The 15,658-nt window shown below is 48.6% G+C and overlaps 5 protein-coding genes across 5 annotated transcripts; 3 read left to right on the top strand and 2 right to left on the bottom strand.

The window, feature by feature from the left end:
* Nucleotides 1-3,135: 3,135 nt before the first annotated feature.
* Nucleotides 3,136-4,137, top strand: HO173_011529 (uncharacterized protein; the record flags this gene model as incomplete). The annotated part of the gene is made up of 1 exon (XM_037313409.1): nt 3,136-4,137. One exon carries the CDS (start codon nt 3,136-3,138, stop codon nt 4,135-4,137), a length of 1,002 nt encoding a protein of 333 aa, XP_037159681.1.
* Nucleotides 4,138-4,835: 698 nt separating this feature from the next.
* Nucleotides 4,836-5,396, bottom strand: HO173_011530 (uncharacterized protein; the record flags this gene model as incomplete). Its single annotated transcript, XM_037313410.1, has 1 exon — nt 4,836-5,396. One exon carries the CDS (start codon nt 5,394-5,396, stop codon nt 4,836-4,838), a length of 561 nt encoding a protein of 186 aa, XP_037159682.1.
* Nucleotides 5,397-6,284: 888 nt separating this feature from the next.
* On the top strand, nt 6,285-8,111 carry HO173_011531 (uncharacterized protein; the record flags this gene model as incomplete). Its single annotated transcript, XM_037313411.1, has 2 exons — nt 6,285-7,917; nt 8,023-8,111. The coding sequence occupies 2 exons, from the start codon at nt 6,285-6,287 to the stop codon at nt 8,109-8,111; spliced, it is 1,722 nt and encodes a 573-aa protein (XP_037159683.1).
* Nucleotides 8,112-9,055: 944 nt separating this feature from the next.
* On the top strand, nt 9,056-9,433 carry HO173_011532 (uncharacterized protein; the record flags this gene model as incomplete). Its single annotated transcript, XM_037313412.1, has 1 exon — nt 9,056-9,433. The coding sequence occupies one exon, from the start codon at nt 9,056-9,058 to the stop codon at nt 9,431-9,433; it is 378 nt and encodes a 125-aa protein (XP_037159684.1).
* Nucleotides 9,434-11,285: 1,852 nt separating this feature from the next.
* Nucleotides 11,286-15,046, bottom strand: HO173_011533 (uncharacterized protein; the record flags this gene model as incomplete). Its single annotated transcript, XM_037313413.1, has 7 exons — nt 11,286-13,545; nt 13,594-14,051; nt 14,106-14,456; nt 14,511-14,576; nt 14,625-14,856; nt 14,906-14,982; nt 15,041-15,046. The coding sequence occupies 7 exons, from the start codon at nt 15,044-15,046 to the stop codon at nt 11,286-11,288; spliced, it is 3,450 nt and encodes a 1,149-aa protein (XP_037159685.1).
* Between the last annotated feature and the right edge of the window lie 612 nt (nt 15,047-15,658).

The following is a 15,658-nucleotide window of genomic DNA, read 5'->3' on the forward strand; positions in this document are numbered from 1 at the left end:
TTACATGTCCTGGTCCTAGGAGAGGCATGTCTATCATCCTTTCCGACTGCAGACAGGAATCCTCCCTTGCATTATGACCGTACGGTTTCCGGTGTGAAGGGTTTTCCGCCACGGTAGCGCGACTGTAACGATATTGCATCAGCAACGTCTCTTAGCCAACTCTATCTACTGTTGAGACTTTGAGTATCGGGCCAGAAAGATAATTGAAACTTGTGTAGGATAAGTTGGATATGTGAAGACTTATATCTGTGACATTTGCGCTGTCTCAACTACGTCGGTTGGCTAGGTTGCCCGTATCCCAAAGACAGGTGGTGATAATGAGCAGAGGGCGGTCTCGGTCACGCTATCCAACCAATGCTGTGCGGAAGTGCATGGCACATTTTCTTCCGTATCAACCACTCCCCCACACCCTAAATGCGCAACATGGCCTGTGTTCTATTCAAGATCGATGACCTTCACGCTCCTTTTCCCCTCGTTCGGCCGACTCTCCTCGCTTTCCTGTGGAATCCACTCCCCTCTTATTACCGACGTGATCATGACCCAAACCTCGAATGTGTCAGCCTACGGCAAAGCCAGTCCCTGTGCACGCCGGATGTTTTGAAGCATCTCCAGCGCTTCCTTACAGAACAATCCTTCAAAAGCCGTCTTGCTAAATTCGACGTTTTCTTCATCTCGGGCAGTCACCGCAGTGTTCAGTTGTCTTGAGGCTCGTTTAGCTGCCGCGCATCGTGTTACTGAGCCGTTGCAGAGCCGTCCGAAACAAACATAGGATGGCCACGATCTTTGGTACGTAGATCGAGATTCCATGCAGCCAGTATGGAACATCGTAGATGACATTCAACATGCCCACGTATATGTTGGATCTCATTAATAAAACTCACCTCTCATGGATGATAAACTGGTCCATGGGGAGGACAGTCATTCATGGTACCATGTCACTCATCTGATGGAACAAGTCTCCATTAATAGCACATACCAGCCATGGATAACGCCGTCACCCATGAAAACTATACCTTATTGATAGGTATAGTAAACCAATTGCTGTTAGAAGGTTATACCTCCAGTATAGATATAGGCTGAACGAGAATAATTGAATATAACTTCGAATATTGGTACACTGATGTTGTATTACTATATCCAAGATGGGTTCCATAGCCGACGAAGTCATACATGGACGACACATGCTGTTGACGAAGATTTGTTCCTTAAGATAAGCGATGGGGTTTTACGAATACACGATTGACGATTGTACTCGCCATGCATATCCATACTGGCCAGAGGGGAGGCATACTGTCCAAGTGAAAAGATATCCCGCCAATGACAAACAACAAATACAAGCACCAAAAGAGCTGTGCGAAAGTATTGCTGGCTTTCGGAGTATGCTGTGTGGGCTGTCAGTTCAACGACTCGTGCTCGGCACATCGGACAGCTATTTCTACCTCCGTTGTCGGATAACGGCAAAATCCATTTCAAAATGCACCCTTCGCCAAAATGTGGCCGCAGGGGAGCATCACTGGCCGCTCGGGGTGGCTGCCCGAAAGAAGGGTTCACGACAGATATGACACTCTGCGGTGCCCGGAGTTTAGCAGAAGGTGTATGTCGTATGCTTTGATGAAGGCGGTCGATCAGCGTATCTATCGGTAGCAACGGAGTCCTAATAGCGGCCATGGTAAGTCGCTGTTTATGCGTTCTCAAGAATATAGCGGTGATTTCGCTACGGTGCGATGGTGTAGGATGCTGAATTTCCACAATGCTGATATGGAAACAGTATGGCAATGAGTGCAAGAAAAGTGGAACCTAAATCGATGGCTTTGGCAAAGAGACAAAGAGCGGCTGAGACAATCAGCTTTGTTCAATCTTAAAACAACAAAAACACAACCGAGACATCATCTGCCGTGTGTCGTGCTCACAGGGAAGAAATTTCTTCGTCCACTCTAACTTCAGTGTCTCCGTGGATAAAATTATGTGTTCGAGATTCGGGGCAAGTGCTTCACTGAGAAATCGCTCTGATGGAAGGGAATACAGATCACTGCGCCATCTTGGGCCGTTGCAAGCGGACCATATCCATCAATTCCTGGTTCGGAGCGCTCTTATAGAAGCCAGAACCACGCTGCAAGAAGTAATCATCCCAGTACCTCTCCAACTTCGACACATCTCCATGGGACCGCTTTGCGAGTTCGACGGACTGGATGAAAAGTACTGCGGTCTGGAATTGTTTGCACCGGAAAATGGAAACCCAACTAGCACATAGATCAGATGATACGGGCTTTCACTGACATCCCTCGTATGGCTGCACTTTCAAGACTCCACCACGGGGGTTGGTGAGAATTGCATCCCTACGCGACTCTGGTCAGGAACGTCGGGAAAAACAACTCTTATCAAGGTTTGATGTAGGGAGAATTGATCGAGATCGCAGCCAATTCGAAGAATCAACAAAACTCGATGGACGGAAGAGTTTCATGGTCAACGCAGTGATGCGGGCATATCCTGACAATCTCCGGCTCTCAATCTATCGATGCGGATCTGGCGCATCTAGTGCAGGCTCATAGATTACATGACGTTTGCGTCACGGGCCAGTTGGTCAGTGACAATGGGCAATTATTGAATTCACGCCGTGATAAAACCTGTGAAGCTATTAGGGTTCAGGCCTACTCAAATCGTGGCTTTCAAGGCAAAAGACTTGCTCACGCTGCGACTCTATCTGTGAGTCGCATACATTCCCATCAGCGGCAGGGTTGTTGGCATTCGAGACTTTATGGCGGAGATCCAAATCTCGACCCTATTGCAGATGCCGAGGTTAGATCCGATCGACATCGTTGTTCTCATCAATGCTAGATGCTTTTCGGTTCATCCAGAGCGTCTGGTACAAAGAATCCGGACTCTCTATACCTTTGCTTGATAAGACTGGAACAATGACATTGTTCTAGGTCTGCGGAAACACAAAGATAACTTCTCAGTCGGGTTTCAACACGTTCTGCTCTTTGGGTGTCAAGAGGAACAATCAAACATGATACATAATTTGCTCCATCGCCATCTAAACCCTTATTCCAGCTCCCGCATAACTCTTCGAAACCGTCATTCACCAAAGAATATAAGACACCACTTAATCATACTACAGCTTATACCGTTGACAGTATGGCGCGTACAAGCCGATCGAGAAGTCCGAATGCCCGTAACACGACCTTAGCCATACGTACTCGAGATCCCCTGAGACAAAACGACATCACCACACCAGACGCACGTAAGTTCATCTCAACCCAAGCCGACCGGTGCCCATTTCCCGGCTACAGGAACAGCTCCCCTCACCAAAACTCCAGAGCTGAGAGTAAAACAGCCCCATCAGTTGAAACATTCCGCGAAGCAGGCGCAGCTATCCGGGAGCGGTGGACACAGGAGCAGAGACGTCGAATAGCCGAGAATGAAGCAGCGTTGCGTCAGCTTACTGAGGTCGAGCAGAAAGTAGGTAGTCTTTCGATCAAAACGCATCTGCCGCGTGGAAATGATCTGACGGTTCCGGAACAGATCGCCATCATCCACGGCGGAGGGACACCAGCGCAGCGCGCGAATGTTCGCGGGACGCTCTTGGAGCGACAACGTCCGAACACTGTGGACAACAAGAGTCTCATCCCGCCAGTCTCCTCGGCTCGCCCGGGCGTTTCACAAAAGAAGGACACATCTCAAATTCAAGCTGAGCAGACACATAGCATCCGGTACGATGATTTTTCCGAGCTTGATGCTAGGTACGGATCCCCGCCTAAAGCTAAGGCCTCCGAAACCCTGAATCTGACGATCAAATCACCACCGAAGTCCCCTGCCGAAGCCTCCAGCGACAACGGTAAGGGCACAGGTCTCGCGCGCGGTATCACCAAAGAACTCCTTTCACGATACCGGAACACAGACTTCCTCAACACCAATCCGCAATGCACAGGTCCCTGCCCCCTCCAATTTCCGCACAACCAGGGCGCGTATTTGCAGCAGGGTCAGATACCACGTGTGTGGAACGCGCGATGGGGCTATTCAGACCCGCCGAGGAGGATCTGGGAGGCGTGGGTGAGGATCGAGCAGGGACGGGGTAGGAGTTGGGATCGGGTGGAAGTGGATGGGTTTGCGCAGGCTCATTGGTGGGCTGGACCGTAGCGGCGAGATGGTGGGGATGATGGGTTCTGAGCGGAAGAATGACAGGAAAAGACAAGGAATGGTGGCTTGGTGATTGGTTTGCATAGTATTGCCGTGCTCCTTGAGACTTATCTAGAGTAGGGGGGGACCTTGGAGCGGGTTTTTGATGTTGGATAGATTCGTTCAGGATCATCGTCCGCACAGTCTGACGTTCTCGTTCTACATCTCTTCATTAGATCCACTCATGCTCCTATAGGCCATGATCACGAAAATGAGACATCTTTCGGTAGACAAGGTCAACAGCGTCTCTTTGAAAGAATAAATCACAAACTTGCCATATTTCATTCCTGTTTATTTTTGTCGTAGGAAAGGCACTGACAATGATAGCGGCCTTGAGTCCTTCAAATACAAGGGGCTCTGGAGGGGAAATGATATCTTTTAGAGCTGAAGACACAATCTCAACAAAATGGTTGCAAAATAGAAGCTCATTATCGCATTTGATGGAGATGTTATATCAGTATTAAGCTAGGAGAGACTAGAGAAAAGAGACTGTCCCACTCACAGATAATTCCACAGTTGCTCGGATGCAGGTTCGAGTCCTACTATGACACTGGCATGGAAGAACCCAGCAATCAAACCACCAAACCCACCAACCGAGAATGATGAATGACCGCCTCCTTGATTCCAGCCTCTTTTTCGTATCCATGTTTGCCGTCTCCCTACTGTATTAGCTGCGATGTGACGTCCTCGATCTCAGCAGTGAGTTCCTCGTACTCGTTCCACATTTCTTCGGCCCGGTCGCGATGATCCTTGGTCTCTCTCTCATTGAAATCATACAAACACTTACTCTTTCTGACTTCCTCTTTCATCGTCCCCATCTGATCCAACCTCATGTCCAGCTCCTCGGTCTCGCTAGAAAGCTGGACCACCAGAGCGAAGCGTTGCGCCCACCAGCCATGACTGGGAAATGTCCCCGTTCGAGGCTCGCTCATATCCATGATCTGGCGAGAGAGAGAAATGACAAGCATGCGTTGAACGGCATATCTGTCGCTCGCCCAGGTCATACCGGTTTTGGCTCGGTGATAATGGTCTCTCGACTCCTCGCATCGTTTGAGATGGTCGTGATGCTCGTTTTGAGCTTCGATGAGAGCGTTTTGGAAATACTTGAGAGAGCCCCGGAGATGGTCGGCTTCGGTTTCATGACATTCCGATGGTCTTTTTTGGAGAGACTTTCGGAGGTAGTTGGCGTCTTGACGGACCATATTGCCGGCAGGAGACATTGTGGTGTGCTTCGCTAACTGTTGGAGTTGTAGGTGTGGAAAAGGTTGACAGAGTGTCTAAGAGCTTTGCAAAGTCTGGAGACTGTGAAGGCGTTCAAGCGAGTGGAAGAAAATGGTTTCAATTATATCGACACTGGAGCCCGGCCATGCACAACAAAGCCATCACAATGACTTTGTTGCCAGATTTGAATAAAGGAACAGCCTACAAATTTGGCAGGTTGTCTAACAATGGCAGATAGACAACAAAGAAACATTGAGCAAATCCGGTACAAGATTGTGTTTGTATATCGGCAGAATACTTCGCTGGCTGCGATGTTGCTAAACAGAGAGACGTCCGTTGAGTGTACTGGGAAGGCATTAGTATTGAAACACGGGATACGGTAGCAACTCTGTCTTACAGAATCACCAGTCGAGAGTGTCTTAAGAAAAGGATATCCTGCCGCCTCATGTCTCCTGGAAGATTCCTGTGAAATGTATATTGCAGGCTCACAGACTAGCACAGAAACCCTAACAACGTGAGAGATTGTTCATGAAATGATGACGATGTGCCGATGCCCCTGCAAAAGCCGTGATTTATGATGCGAGAATTTGGAGCAGCCATCTGCCATTAGACGGCTACCCGAAGGCCTTTAGAAGATTCCCGACAGAGCAGATAGTAGCATACAACAGACAATCTTTGAGGTTATTAGTTTAGGCATTCCTAAAAATAGCAGCCATCTCATTTGATTGGTCGAAGTCAGTCTTGGCAGCTGGTATGCTTGGCGCTCGTATTCCAGTGGGGCGGAGCCTTCGTACTCCATGGAGTACGGATCCCTACCTATATAAGATGAACCGCTGAACCCCCCCTCCAATCTTGTTCGTGGACGTCCTGCGTCTGCGACCTGCCAAATGGCAGACTACGAGGTCATGGGTAAGAACAAGCAAGGTCGGAAAATCTACAGCGACATCAACCCGTCGTTCCCAATCCACGACAGCCGTGAGAGCGAAGGAGACTATTGCGAGTCGCCCGATCTCCTCAGCAAGCAGCGACTCATTGGACCTATTCCCAAGGGTAGGAAGCACACCATCTTCGCACCTTGGACTTTCGTGTCTATAGTCATCATATGCGCCGTCACTGCATACGCCCTTTTCGTCCTCAATCTCAGGCATCAAGATCAACGTTGGAGAATGCAATCGTCAGCTGGAACGGACACCTCGATATTCAATTTCGGTCCTTCGCCTCCAAAATCTGGACTCAACTTTCCACAAGAATACCCCAAACTTGATATCGATCATTCCACGCTGGATTGCAGGAACGCGTGGCACAGACTCGTTTCTGTTCCCTGCCATGAGCAGATATGGACCAGAAGTTGGGACTATGGCAATTACGATTTTCGTGAACCTGACCTGAACCGCTTCCTTCCGTTGATCTGTAAAGAAGATTGCACCGCCGCCCTCAACGAGGCTCAGAACAGGATCAGCAATTCATGCAGTGCGCAAGATCATTTCAAACTTCGTGACTATGTGGGCAGGTTCGATACTACTCTCCTGGAGCCAAATCCAGTGGCTGTGATGGACATGTTGGTGGCACGTCAGACTCACGACTGCCGGACGAGCCCAATTGGTGACGCGGAGCGTGAATATTGCATGACGGATCTGCAGGAGCGATGGTCTATCCTTGATGGGTTGATGGTTGAACCTCTGCACGGCATCGACGAATTCTTACTTGAGACCAATCGATACAGGATCGAGTCCGGAAAGCGGATGGCTGGCGTTTTTGGCGGAAGAGACTGGCTCGACGAATACAATTACATGCGCGAGGAAAGGAGATTTGGGCCTGGGCGAGGTGAAACATTGTGCAGCTATTGTACACTGGACTGGCTCGGCAGGAAAATGAAAAGTTGGAAGCCAGACTTGATTTACGACGAAGATGGGTTACCTATGGAGCTGCCAGTTTACGTGGCGAGGATATCAAAGGCAGGCCGGAGGTGTGCAGGCGAGAACTTCACGATGATGTGGGCAGACGCCGTAGATCATTACGAGGAGCAAGGCTTACTTGATCGTGAGGGCCAATGGTTACGTAAGCCATCACGCAACAGGTTGTATCTCTTCCAGCATGGTCCTTCTGCTGGAGATACTCCTCTTCCGGAAATCCGAGACTACCTCGAGGAGATGGGAGACTGGCAAAGTAGCCATCCATATCTATCCGACAACGAGGGTGACGAGCTTGACAATCATACTTCGTGCCTTCAAGGGCTGCACGAAGAAATACTCTCGATGACATGTTACCCTTTCTTATCGATCGAAGATCTTGTGTCTAACATCCTGGACAACCCTGAACATTTCCGCAGCAGCTGCACAAGCCATTGCCAGGCTTCGATTCAGAGACTGAGATTTATGACATTCGAGGCATGTCCGGAGTTGTTAGCAGACCAGAAACGCGTTCGGACACTCAAGGGGGGGAATCCTTTCTCACTGTACGAATGGAGAGAACTTATCTTCTCGGACACTGGATCTCTTGCGTTGGCCGAAAATGCTTGTGGTTGGTACTAGAGGGACCCGTCTTACGGCCTGGTCTTTGCGTATTTCAAAACCCCATCCTGAATCACGCAACTGAGTCTAGACGCTCACGAAACTGGAAAGCAAGTGAGAGTGGCGTTGAAGACTCTTCTAGCCGCAGTAGCAACAAACGTTTTGATTTGGGATTTGATGTATAATCCTGAGGAGCTGAACTAAGATGGACATGAAAGATTCAGCAAATGATAGAGAATGTAGAGTACTCTGTATGCACTCCATGCGTATCTCAGCAATTCGCCGGCGCTCAATAATGGCCGAAGAACATTGCAAGTCTGAAAGGGACGGAAGAGACCCTGGGTTAGACGCGGACGTTGCACCTGTTGTATGATCTTTGCGCTGCAAAAGCTGTGGGGTTCGAGAGTCTGAGTTGAAGAACGTCGTCTAGCCTGTGCTAGAAAGGGTAGTGAAGGGAGCCATAGCAGAAAGCTATCAATGGTGCGTTCATACAGATTTTTTATTTCTAGAAGCTATCTAGCGCATGAAACTGCTGCTCGAAGGCACTAGTGGTAGACGTCGAGATAATGAAATGTAGAGGGTTCGAGGCTTTGTGTACCGAGCTCGCAAACCTCGGACATCAAAGTACATCAAGGCGAAGAGCACAAAGAAGGCCAACGACCGTATACCGATCCGCGCGGTAGATTGAGCTAGATACTGTTACAATGGTCTATTACCTTCCATGCAGCCCCCGGTGCTGCCTAGTCCTCTGTCACAATTGTGGTTATCTAGCCACAGATCTGCACATTTTAGTAGCCACGTATCGCACTCTTCACTTCCGTTCTGCAAGAGTCCGGCTACTATATATATACAAGAATGACAATAGTGGAATCCAGGCCCTTTAGTGGCTTACGATCGCAACACATCGAGTGTTGATGACGAGGGAAGGAGCCACCTGCCGGAGTGAAGAACAAAGCGAGAACACGATGTGCTCATCACTTTGACGAGTTGAAAGTCATAACACTCTCTGCCCACACTTCTTCGACTATATAAGCCCAGCGAACTGCTCTCTAACCTCAACAACTTCACATCCTCTCACCATTCTTCAAATCATCATTTTTTTCTACAAAGTCCAACAACTCGAAGAAAAGCCACCACAACAGAATACCATGCCTTCTCTTTTCAAGATCATGATCGCCGTCGTGTTTTACCTCCTCTGCACCGTCGCCGCTCTATCGCCAACACTCGAGCCCCACATGCGCGACCTCAGCATCGGATACCACGCTCTTATCACGAATCTCCGCCATCACGAGTCCCAGACAACAGGACCTTATACCAAGGCCCTACTGGAGCAGATGGTAGACGTGAAAACACAAATAAGTCACATGGCTCGTGAGATGGGATGTCTCGACGAGATGAAGCCTGCCCTGTTGTGTATGGTGATGGCAGTGGAGGTCAAGCGATTGGAAGCCGACATCGTGACCAAGGCGCTGGAATGGTACGATTTTGAGAAGGAAAAGGACGCAAAGGCAAAGGCAAATGCTTAGAAGGGGAAAGGAGGGGGTGGGTTGTTGTCAAGGAGGCAGACGTGGAGGATGATGGGCCCGTTCTCTTATCAGTAATGAAATCATTAGCCTTGCACATCTTTTACAAAGTTGCGTTATAGACGCTTAACCTCACCATCTTCTTGAATACATACCCTATGATCTTATCGAGTTCTCATAATCATCAATAGGATATTCAGACAGTCAGTCGTTTTAGTCTACTCGTTTTCATCATGACGTTCGAAAAAACATTTGACCTCTGCTTAGACTTAAGCGTACCGACGTATTCATCTACTTGACCAAGAGGAATCCTCTGCCTATCCCAAACAACCAAGACCAAGCTAAGATGATCTTTCAGGAAGAATGCATTCAGAAGCAGGGACAACGATGCCAGACTTCTGCCACTAAATGCCGGACCCATTCTGCGGTCATGAGGAATACCGACCCTCTTTCTATGCGTTCTCGTCGTGGACATGTCAAACAAATTTCTGCCTTGCTGCCTTAATCCCCGTATTCTATAGTCGAAAAGTAGGGTACACATGTCGGTTAGCTTTATAACAAACTCACTCGCAGAGCAGTCGGGGCGCCAGAGGGAAGATGAGGAAATTGAGTGTATAGCTCGAAGTAAGCACGGGAATGGATTGAGGAGGCGCTGTGAAGGAGTTATGGGATTGAAGGGTGTTGACTGGGATCAGACAGATGGGATAGCGCAGAGGGTGCTGCAATAACACATGTTTGTTGTAAGAAGGATAAACCCGAGTAGTAGAGGAGAAACGAAACGTCAAAAGTCAACCTTATGGGAGTGCTTGACGAAGAATACTCCACGAATGGAAGAGAGCCTTGGATTTTATCAAAGATACAGAAGCACAGGATTTCCTTGCCGCTAAGGACCCCATTTGGCTTGTGCCTTGCTCATCAGGCAAAGCACTGCGTCGACGCTCCATTCGACTCACTTACGAGGGCCTCATAATGTTTCCATATCGACCTTCCACACAACAACTCAGTGCAATCTTCGGCATACTTTCCTGCTCTCCCCATTTCAATGCAACCGGCAGATATTATCATTCTCACTAACATACCCGATCTCACTCTCGAACATCTGAGCCAGAATCAACTTCGCATACACCGTAGCTCTTGTAAAGACTCTGAATCTTAGGCAACACCGTAGAAGAGTTCAACTAGAAGTTCAAAATGGGTGGGGCGAGGGAGTGATAGAACAAATACGGGAGAGGCTTGGAAGAGGACTCGGGCGCATCGGGACACTGAAGCGGAAAAGGAGGCTTTTTAACGGGGTGCTAGTTGATTGGATTCAGGGGTTGCGGTGGACGAGACAATGTTCTAGAAAAGTTGGAGACCACGTTTCTATCCACAGTGATTGGTGGAAGTATCATCACCTTCGCCGCACATGCATTTCCCTCGATTGGTCTTTGTGATCTTCCCTGCACCCCGTCCAGAATAACAACAAGCAGCAGACATTGACACATCATTTCCAAGATCTCCATTTCACTTCCCAGGCCTTTCCAACTCCATTGCAATGGAGATACATCAAGCGCAAACACCCGCCTATCAACTCGCCTCCACCAGACTCATATCTTCAAGGATGTCAATCATTTCCGCATTCCAATCAGCAATCTCTTGTCCTGGCCGATTCCGTGCGACATTCTCGATCGACCTGGCAAGCTGAAGCGCTTGCTCATAGTTCCCGGCGTCGTGGTGACATTGAGCGAGAAAATAAATGGACCCCACACGATCCACGTGGTCTTCGCTTAGCGTTCTGGCCCTTATTTCCACCACTGGTTCTAGCAGAGCTATGGCTTTAGCTGTTTCTTCTATCTTCAGATATGCTTCAGTAAGTTTACGTTGTGACGTTAAACGATTCGATGTTCTGTTTTAGCGTTTTTGCCTTTATTTTCACCACTGGTTCTAGCAGAGCTATGGCTTTAGCTGTTTCTTCTACCCGGAAATATGCTCTAGCAAGTGTATGTTGTGACGCCAAACGATTTGAATGCTCTGGTCTTAGCGTTCTTGTTCTTATTTCCACCACTGGTTCTAGCAGAGCTATGGCTTTAGCTGTTTCTTCTACCCGGAAATATGCTCTAGCAAGTGTATGTTGTGACTTCAAACGATCTGGGTGCTCTGGTCTTAGCGTTCTGGCCCTTATTTCCACCACTGGTTCTAGCAGAGCTATGGCTTTAGCTGTTTCTTCTACCCGGAAATATGCTCTAGCAAGTACGTGTTGTGACGCCAAACGATGTGGATGCTCTGGTCTTAGCGTTCTTGCCTCTATCTCTACCACTAGCTCTAGCAGAGCTATGGCTTTAGCTGTTTCTTCTATCTCTAGATATGCTCTAGCAAGTTCGTGCTGTGACGTCAAACGATCTGGGTGCTCTGGTCTTAGCGTTCTTGCCTTTATTTCCACCACTAGTTCTAGCAGGGCTATGGCTTCAGCTGTTTCTCCTACATCCAGATATGCTCTAGCAAGTGTATGTTGTGACGCCAAACGATTTGAATGCTCTGGTCTTAGCGTTCTTGCCTCTATTTCCACCACTGATTCTAGCAGAGCTATGGCTTTAGCTGTTTCTTCTATCTCTAGATATGCTCTAGCAAGTTCGTGCTGTGATTTTAAACTTTCGCCATTCTCTGGGCCCAAAGTTTCATTCCGAACATGAACTATCCGCTCGAACAACTCTATTGCTTTGGTTTTTTCTTCTATTTGGAGGTACGCACTTGCGAGTTCGTGTTGCGAACCTAAGCACTTCGGGTCTTCTGCAGCGAGAGTCTGTTCCTGTACTTCACTGAGCTTTTCTAGCAGAACCACCGCCTTACCGGCGTCACCATAGTCGCGCACAGATCTACCATGAAGGCCCTGAATGACTTGGCCATTTTCAGTTCTGATCCAAGATTCATCTGCCTGGATTGGGATCATCTGGAGCAGTTCAAAGAGCGCCGAGCTACAGTTCAAACCGTACATAGCATAGCTAAGTCGGTATATGGACTGCTGGAAATGGAAGTTGTATTTTTGCGAGTCCCACTCACTCAGACTGTATGCAATGGACTCTATATGAGGCTGAAGCTGGCTCACCAAGACGTCTATGTCTGTAGCGCCAGGATATTTGAAGGACAGTGAAAGCACAGAAAGACCGTTCAGCCTAGCGGTCATGGATTCCTCCGGCATTTGCAGCCGGTCTCTGGACCAAAAGTGGCTCACAGGATGCATGCGCGTCGTACCTCTGGCCGGGTCAAAGTCCACGAGAGAAAGAGATGTGACCAGCGATCTGGCTTTGCGAAGGCGCATCTTGTCCAAGTTGATGTCATTCAGATTCGGTCGCAGAAACGTTGGAAGGTGAGAGACGTGCCACGGAGCAAGCATTTCGATGTCCTCTTCATCATCCGAATTCAAGCAAGAGGAAACTACATCTTCATCCATCGAATTCTTCCAGGCCTCCTCGAAAGCTGCTTCCGGAAAGTCTGTGAAATGCATGAAAGCATAGAAGTTGAGTAGCTGAAGCGCATCCTTAGCGATCTGATCATCGCGGGCTTTGAGGTAAGTGGCTGACACTTCGAAGGTGGCATAAACCCCTCCATACTCTGACCTTTCTTGTTTCGGAAAGCATTCGAAAAGCGCTCGTCGCTGGCGCACAAAAGTATCCCCGTACTCCACCAGACCACACAAGTTTTGAGAGATGGCTGCTCCGGCTTGTATGATAGCAAGGGCATGGCAGCCTAAAAGTTCAGCAACTGCGCGAGCATTGTCTTCATGAGCCCTTCGCGAGCTCCTTTCAATGCCGCAAGCTTTGAGAAGAAGCTCGATAGCCGTTTCCTGACCTAGTCCCTCATAATTGTCCTGTCCTACTGTTTGATGCTTTCTACACTCAAGGAGGCGTGTAGTGATTAAGATACTTCCGTTTTTTCCGGCTGGGAGAAACTGGGCGTAATCTAGGTCCTCATTATCCGCGTTGTCTAGGATGAGCAGCCAGGAGTGAGATGTGTTCTGAAGCCAAGACATTACACCTTCAAGGCTTTCATCGTGATGGCCACAGCTTCGGGCGGTAGTCGCAAAGCCTGTTTTGATCGAGCTCTCACTCCGCCCATCTATCCAAAAAATTCCCCAGAATCTGAAGTATGTCAGTCAGAGTGTATGCGTCGTGCATGTTTATTCCTACTTTAGCCGGTTGTCATGTGCAAGTTTCAGAGCAACCTCGCTTTTGCCAGCGCCGCCCATGCCAACTATAACATATATCTTCGGTATTGCGGTGTGTGCTTTTGTCGAGAGTGAAGTGCATAACGCTTGCTCGAGTTCTCCAAGTTCTTTCTCTCGGCCAGTGAACAAAGTGTTCGGTCTACGAGGGACCATGAAATGTTCACTGTGAAGGTGGAGTGCTAGGTGAATGTAAGCATTACCCCAGCATATACTCGGGCCTTTTGCTAGCGAAGACCAATAAATACCTTCTCCCCGTCCGACAGCGATTGTCTTTGCTTCCTCCACCATCTTTTTAATAGCACTAGTGACAAGAACAAAGCTTGCATCATTAGGGCCAGAGAATTTGCTCATCATGGAGTGAGGTGCATCGAGCATCGTCTTTGGGTGTCCAAACAGGCACGCAGAGTCTTCTTCCACTAACTGTATCGCGAGTCTTGATTAGCCCCAAGTCGCAGCTATGAAATGATGGCTTACAATCATCTCAACGCTGCGGCGAAGCGACAAGGTCCATGCTGGAAGTACGCCTTTAAGGACTTGGGTTTTCTTTGATTCCCAGAAGCACATCGTCATTGTCTGTATCGGAAGGGTCGTCACCATTGTGACAAACTTTTCCGAGCTTTCTCTCAGTGCCCTGGTACTACCATCGAGGCCTTGAAGAAGTGTCTTAGAGGGTGCTTTATTGAGAATGCCGCCTAGCATAGCGTGCCATTGTACAGCTTTGCTAGCCTTGGTGCCTTGTAACGGAGATCCAAGAAAGACAACGCCGGAGTTAGCAACCACCAAGTTTCGGTACTGACTACCATGTATGTTTGCAATTTCTAATGCCTTCAAAAGACTTTAGTACGCTCTCGTATATTCTCGATGGGACCACAGCCTCACCTTTGTGACAACAAGACCACCAAAGCACGAAGCCACAAAGATTAGAGGCCTTGATTGCATATCGTCCTTCAATTGAGATCAGAGCGTGCGTGGGCATTACTGTTGGGGTTTCACCTTATCACGCTGGCTTTGGAGGTTGCTCAACAACACCCCTGCGACACTGTCTATACGTGCAACAGACGCGTCCGCATAGTACTTTGCATTCCAGCTGAACGTGTAGATGCTCGCAGAGGGTACAATGTTCGGCAGCATATCCGGGTCACTGAGCCAGTTGACGGTTTTCGTCTTCGTGTTATACTCCCAGGTGTGAGGAGTCGTAGTTCCCAGGCCATGTATCGCAATGACACTGAATTTTTGTTAAATACCATCCATACATTTCGGAGTATTCTGCGTACTCGACTGATGTGTCATCTTTAGCGCCTTCCGGGGGATACACCTTGAGCAAGCGACCTTCGGGAGGGTTTGTAGAGTCCTGGATCGCAAGTATGAGAAAGGGTATGAAGCTCGCTAGTGTGATTATCTGTGCTTACTTCCATGACATCTAAAGGTGCAATGGCACAGGCCTATCGCAAGTATGGCTTGGTCGGGAATCTTGTGCTCGGAATCCTGAGTGCGAAAATGAAGGCTGGGCAGCAAATGAGGCTTCGACCCCGCAACTCGGCGGCTGTGCACCAAGGTTTTTGATACGCCAAGTGTTCGAAGCTATGGCCAGGAGGAGAACACTATTTGATGTTCAGATACGAGATGAGACTAGATGAGTATGATAAGATTCAGGATGGCAAGAAGCTTTGCAAACGTCTTACGCTGTCGCCTAGAGCAGGTCTCTGTCTCGATGAGGCTGACAATCCGACGTCTCGGCCAATGCTAATTTTAGGTGCGCGGCGGCTTAGAGAACTGGGAAGGAATAGACTATCTCAGCTACCAAAATAGCTTGTTTTGTGGAAGAAGTGGGTCAGCAGGTATTGTGCATGCAGGGGCGCTGTTTCTGGGAGATGGTTGGCCAGAAGGGATCCTTGGCATGATGAAATTGTGCATTGGATCCGCCTCGCTGATCTCAGCTCTTGAAACAAGGCACACTCACAACAAAAGAAGATGCACGCTGCTTCGGGACATGTTCCGATCCAAGCGATGACACATGTACTCAGAAG

Source organism: Letharia columbiana (genome assembly GCF_014066305.1).
Source record: "Letharia columbiana isolate WasteWater2 chromosome Unknown Sc0000063_s0, whole genome shotgun sequence".
NCBI lineage: Eukaryota > Fungi > Ascomycota > Lecanoromycetes > Lecanorales > Parmeliaceae > Letharia > Letharia columbiana.